The sequence below is a fragment of the Arachis ipaensis genome, chromosome B04, assembly GCF_000816755.2.
Source record: "Arachis ipaensis cultivar K30076 chromosome B04, Araip1.1, whole genome shotgun sequence".
Lineage (NCBI taxonomy): Eukaryota > Viridiplantae > Streptophyta > Magnoliopsida > Fabales > Fabaceae > Arachis > Arachis ipaensis.
This window is the reverse complement of record NC_029788.2, coordinates 2,658,475-2,664,326: the sequence shown is the minus strand read 5'-3', so window position 1 is coordinate 2,664,326 and position 5,852 is coordinate 2,658,475. Positions and strand designations below refer to the sequence as shown.

Here is a 5,852-nt window from a genome sequence, read left to right as displayed (position 1 = left end):
CGAAAATATATGCCACGCTATTCAGCAACCAAGTTTAATACTTTTGCGAAACGACGCCGATTTGAGTTCTGGCGGAGCAGCTAGGTTCCCTTGGGGCTTGGGCCTTGGTTGTGTTCAGCATCTGCGACTCCATATATGTTTGCTCGCTCCATCGCAGTGTCACTGTCACTCTGCTTCAGCGAGTGTTATTCAGGTAACCTTACCAAGCCCTCTATTTTATCGTGTTCAAATCAAGGGTTTCGTTTATCATTGGAATCGTTGTAACCGTTTCCTTCTGTTATAGTAATAATAATAAAGTGGAATTCACGTGAAATTATATTATGTTTTCATTATTTATTTCACTAATTTCTGGATATAAGCCTGCTTGCTTGGTTTGGTGCTCACTCTAAAAAGTATATACAGTGAACTCTTCAATAATAAGAATCTAAGAACATAGTGAAGGTGTGCCATTTCATTGTACAATTTATTTATTCATTTAATTTTTATTGGGTAAAAGTTCAGCTTAACGTTGTGCATAGTTTCATCAGAGGATCTGGTGCAGTATGCAGCACTTTCTAGTGCATTGTGATCTTTGCTTTTGATTTCTTTGGTCCATCTCTTATGTTATTAAAGACATATGAAAAAAATGACTTTAAATTAAACCTCCCAATCTTGTTCATGACAAAGAACACGGAGTCCCTTGGGATTTAAGATGACAAGTTCGTCACTTACCATTTGTAAAATGTGATAGATTGTTTATTTCATACAAAATCCATACATGTGTAAGGGAGAACTAATATGCTCACTTGAATTTGTCCAGCGAGAGGCGAATTTGTCAGTAGGACCAGACAAGTTTGTCCTTCACCATTTGTAAAATGTGATGGATTATTTAATCGGTAAACGTATAATGGAGGACTAATATGCCTACTTTTTTCTTCTGAATATTTTTTTTCAAAAAAAAAATTAAATGATGATTGATCAATATGTCCGGTGAGAGACGAGTTAATCTATTTTAAATCCTAAAGGGCTATTTTGGCCCTTGGGGTGGGTATGGCTCTATTGTATTCATCCTGCTCAAGTAATTCGAGTATATAGGGTAACACTTCTAGCAGTGTTTTCTTTAGCAATTTGGCTTCTCTCAAGTGTAGGGTGTGCATTTAATTTTTAGAAAAATAAAGGTTTAGGATTTTGTAAGAGATATAAACACACACATAATATGCCATATATGTGCAGCAACTGATCTCCTTTATTTTCTTATCAATAATTTAGATTGTTCACTTTGTTCTCCAAACTCAACTGTGCCCTTTAAATTATTCTGTTAATCTCATTAGGTGGTTGAAAAATTGCTTGTTCTATTCTTTTTGTGCTCCGTTGCATTCTTTTGCATTAAAGTTTTCATTTTCATCTAACCTACAGTTGACTTGCTGTGACTTTTTTTTTGTTGATTCAACTTCTGGTCTGGTTTATATAACCAATTAACCATAATTTAGGTCTGCCAGCTTTTTGAATTGTTAACTGATAATACAGGCATCATGGAGACTAAGCGCTGTAACTTCTGGCTTCCCAACAAAAAACGATTTTGTGCAAACTCCCCGATTGGTGATTCCTTGTAAGTTGTGTTCTATTTCTTTCTATCTTAGCTTTTGATTCATTTTTCTGACCTTTCCTTGATTCATGGACCTAGGTACTGTGGCAATCACAACTCAAGGTCCGAAGGCCAGTGGATCCCATGCCCCATAGATCCTTCCCAGTACATTCTCTCCCTCTTATGTTATATATTTTTTCTGTACCATTGCCACAATTTATTAAGGCTTCTTAATTTGGTTATTGTGCATTCTTCATTTGATAGCTCAGTACTTGAAGAAAACCTCAAAGGCCATGTTAAGCGGTGCCCATTGCTGAAACAGGTTCAGTCCTTGTCCCTCCATTCTTTCTATCGAAAGGGGATCAATGCTGGTTCTGATGGAGAACAAGAAGACAAGGAAGTGTTAGGGGTTGATGATTCAAGGTTGCCGGCTAAGACTGTTTCTTCGGAAATGAAGAGGAATGCTCTTCATAATATGAGTGTGCCTGAATTTTGCAATTTACTTGAAAAGATTGAGTCTATTCATGAATCTTTCTGTAAGGATATTCAGGACTCGTTTCAGATGCCAGAGGTTTGCCGCATGTGGATTAAAACTGGAGAAGAAAACAGGTACGGCCAGTGGTGAAACCATGAAATTTATTGAAGTGTGTTTGATTTTTCCCCAAGTTGTCTCGATTCAAATAATGGTGTCAGTGTGTTTTAACTTTGTTACTTTTCCCTAGTGGTTAGTTTTATCAGCAAAAGCGTTTTTATGCATAGTGGATAATTCAATTAGCATGAAGCTTACTTCTATTTGTCCTACTAGTTTAATTAAACACATGTTACACGTGTAACGTGACAAAGTTGAAATCACAAATGATGCCATTGATTTCAACTTGAAAGTAGAAAGGTAAAACAGATGTTAACCTTTTACTTAATGGATTTGATTTACTATTTCCATCTCGTGTTTGCAGGAAATTGCCATTTCAGGAGAAACATATAATGCAGCAGGCATCTATTCTGGGAAACTTGGAAAACTTTGGTATATTGAGGAGTTCTTTGAATAGAAAATTCTCCAAGAGCGAGGAACCAGATAAACAGGAGAACCCTGTTCCTGCGGTGATTGAGTTTGGAGCTGGTAGAGGGTACTTGACACAAATGCTTGCAGATTGTTATGGAATCAAAAGCGTCTTCCTGGTTGAGCGGAAGTCATACAAGTTGAAGGTAGGTTTTAGCCTAGAACCTTATCTCTTTGCTGAATCTAAAACTTGATTACACATTTTGATATATTCTTGGGTTATTTGAACTTAGTTTTATACTATTTACACAATGCCAATGCTATTTCTAGGCCGATCGAACTTTGCGACAGAATGATAGCTTGAGATTAGAACGTTTGAGAATTGACAGTAAGAGCCTTTAGTATTCTTGTCATAAAACTTCTGAATCTGTAATTGTAATGTCGAATTACCCTTCACGATGTTCCTATGTTTAGGAAGTCATAGGATGACGCTTATGATTTTGTCTTAAAATAATTGATTTAAGATTTGGTGTAATATATTACATATATTTATGTATATGTATCATTATGCAATGACCTTCAACAGCTTTCGAAACTTTGTTCAAAAGAAAAATAAATGTACAGAGTTGAGCTATATTTTTATATGTTAGGAAATTTGATTGCTTTCCTTTTCATGTTTTAGCTATGCTTTCTATTTGAAGGGAAAAAAAATGTTGGTCTTTCTTTGTTTAGGGTGTGGCTTGAAAGTTGAAAATGGCTATCCTTGTTTTATTGATTCTGCTAGTTTTATTGATGATCTTACTGTTTGCTATAGTGATATTTAAGCTATAGAAGATAGATTGGATTAGTTATGATAACTGTATGCGGTAATTGGGGTGTATTATACTTCGTTTGCAGAATAGGGTGAGTACAATTTAAGCATGAGAACGATACATATTTCTCTTGATCTTATCTTGGTCTGGAGTTCTACTTGGTTTTGATTTCCCTATAAATTTAACTTTCATGCATGTTATATTTACACACGACCAAACTATTTTAGATGTTCTGTGTTGCTCTCACAATTTTAGTAATTTTTAGGCTGCAATTATTTTAAAAGTTTTCTAATTTTATTTGGTTTATTTATATTTTGTGCAATTTCATTTCTTCTTCCTTATACTTCTGTACTACTGCATGATTATTTGTATTCTGTTTATCATATAATTTTCTGCACTACAACTTTGTACAATCCGACTTTGCAGTTGAGGATTTAGATTTGACTGCTGTTGAATCTTTGCATGGAGTTCCTTTTCTGGCCATTGGTAAACATTTATGCGGGGATGCAACAGGTAATTTTGGCCTTTTACACCAGCACTCTTTTGAATTTAATGGTCATTTTTTATTGATGAAAACATAAATGACTATGCAATATTTTTTTCTTCTTATTTTTATATCATCACAGACTTGGCTATGAGATGCTGCTTTCCTGTTAGTAAAGATAATGATGGTGGACAACGCGATGTCAGTAAAAATCTTGGAGGTTTAGCAATCGCGACATGCTGCCACCATCTTTGCCAGTGGAAACACTATACAAGTAACAATTTTTTTCCCTCTTCTTCTTTGCCTGTTAATAACTGTATATTTCAACCACATTCTGGATGTGATGTGATGATTTGTGTTGGTTATGACTTTTGAGCTTATTGTTATTGTAACACTTGTAGATAAAAGGTATTTCTTGAATTTGGGGATGACAAAAGAAGAATTCCATGCTATTACTTGGTTTACAAGCTGGGCTGTAGATGCTAATCATGGTTCAGATCTTCCTGATGCCACTGATTTCAGATCACATTTCCAATCAATGTAAATTTTCGGTTCTTGAATTTTATTTTCAAAAATTGAGCATCACAATACTTGTTAGCAACATATTAGAGGTTAGTCTAGGTATGTGTTATATATTGGTATTTAAAAGGTTAAATTACTCCGGATTTCTAATAATCTTAGTTAGTTTTCAACTAGGTCCTTATTTTTAAAAGTTTATAACTAAGTTTTTATTTTGTATAAAGATTTCCTATAAGGTCCCTATGATTTAACCATTTATAATCAAGTCCCTCTACAGTACAATGTTTTCCATCTAGATTAAAAACTGTGATCAAACCCCTATCTTGCATGATAAATAACTATATTGTTTGAGGATTTTGGTATAGCATAGGGATTTGATCACGGGACTTAAACTAGAGACAGTCTAGAGTGACCTGGTGGGTTTTACGAGAAGCATGTAAACTATTGGGACTTGGCTAAATTTTGTACTATATGGAAACTTGACTACGAAATTTTGAAATATAGGGACTTAATTAGAAATTAGGTAAAACTCTAGGGATCATCAAGTAAATAAACCTAGAGTAAAGTACTCTTTTAGTCTCTAACGGGATAGTCCTAATTTTGTTCCCAAATATTTTACTTTGTCCTATTTTAGTCCTCTGGTTAAGATTAATTTTTTCTTCCAAAAATATCTGCTTTCCTCTTATTATCTTCTTTTTTTTCTCTTATTATTTTATCACTCTTACTCCGAAATCACTACAACCACTATTATGACCACTATAATTACGATTTTTGCCGCTACCTAGAAGAAAAGGGTATTTTTGGAAAGAAAATTTTCATTTTGACCTGAGGACTAAAATAAAACCAAATAAGATATTTGGGATAAAAAAAGATGTTTCAAACGTTAGGAATGAAATTAGGACTTAGTTTAAACGTTAAGGATTAAAACAATACTTTATCCTTAATCGTAATGAAAATCTTATCATTATAAATTGGAATACTAAAGGTGTGTTTGGCAGCAGAAAGGAGCAAGGTGATGGTTATGTGGATGGAGTTGAAAAAATCCTTGCAGACATGGAAGCACCTAAACGAGCAGCATTGGGTTTCAAGTGCAAGTGGATTATTGATATGGGAAGGTTGATGTGGTTAAGAGAATTAGGGTTAGATGCAGAGCTTGTCAAATATGTTCCACCCACCTTGTCCCCAGAAAATCACTTGCTAATAGCTAGACCTGCAAATTATTTGTAAACTGTATTTTTCCCTCTTATTGTTATCCTATGTGACCTTATATTTATTTGATATGTTCTATTTTCTATGTGCTAATTTAGAACAATAAAGAAGAGAAGTGTTGTTTGGCAAAGTAAAATTTTGTTTTATTATTTTTTTTTTTTTTGTGACTAAAGTAAAATTTTGTTTAGATGTAGTTGACATTGGATGATTTACATAAATAAAAAAGAATCTCGTAAAATTGAAGCTGTTAAAAGAGTCTCTTTTAAT

The 5,852-nt window shown here is 34.0% G+C and overlaps 1 protein-coding gene across 4 annotated transcripts; it reads left to right on the top strand.

Moving 5' to 3' along the window:
- Positions 1 to 5,711, top strand: LOC107638235 (tRNA:m(4)X modification enzyme TRM13 homolog). 4 transcript variants are annotated; one of them, XM_016341394.2, is made up of 10 exons: positions 1 to 193; positions 1,507 to 1,588; positions 1,664 to 1,729; positions 1,829 to 2,173; positions 2,518 to 2,767; positions 2,892 to 2,949; positions 3,800 to 3,886; positions 4,000 to 4,131; positions 4,259 to 4,397; positions 5,375 to 5,711. In XM_016341394.2, exons 1-10 carry the CDS (start codon positions 136 to 138, stop codon positions 5,601 to 5,603), a joined length of 1,446 nt encoding a protein of 481 aa, XP_016196880.1. In that variant the 5' UTR covers positions 1 to 135; the 3' UTR covers positions 5,604 to 5,711. The 4 variants fall into 4 exon arrangements, with proteins under 4 accessions (XP_016196880.1, XP_016196881.1, XP_016196883.1 ...); XM_016341395.2 differs by having other exon boundaries at positions 6 to 193; positions 5,378 to 5,711; XM_016341397.2 differs by having other exon boundaries at positions 10 to 193; positions 1,470 to 1,588.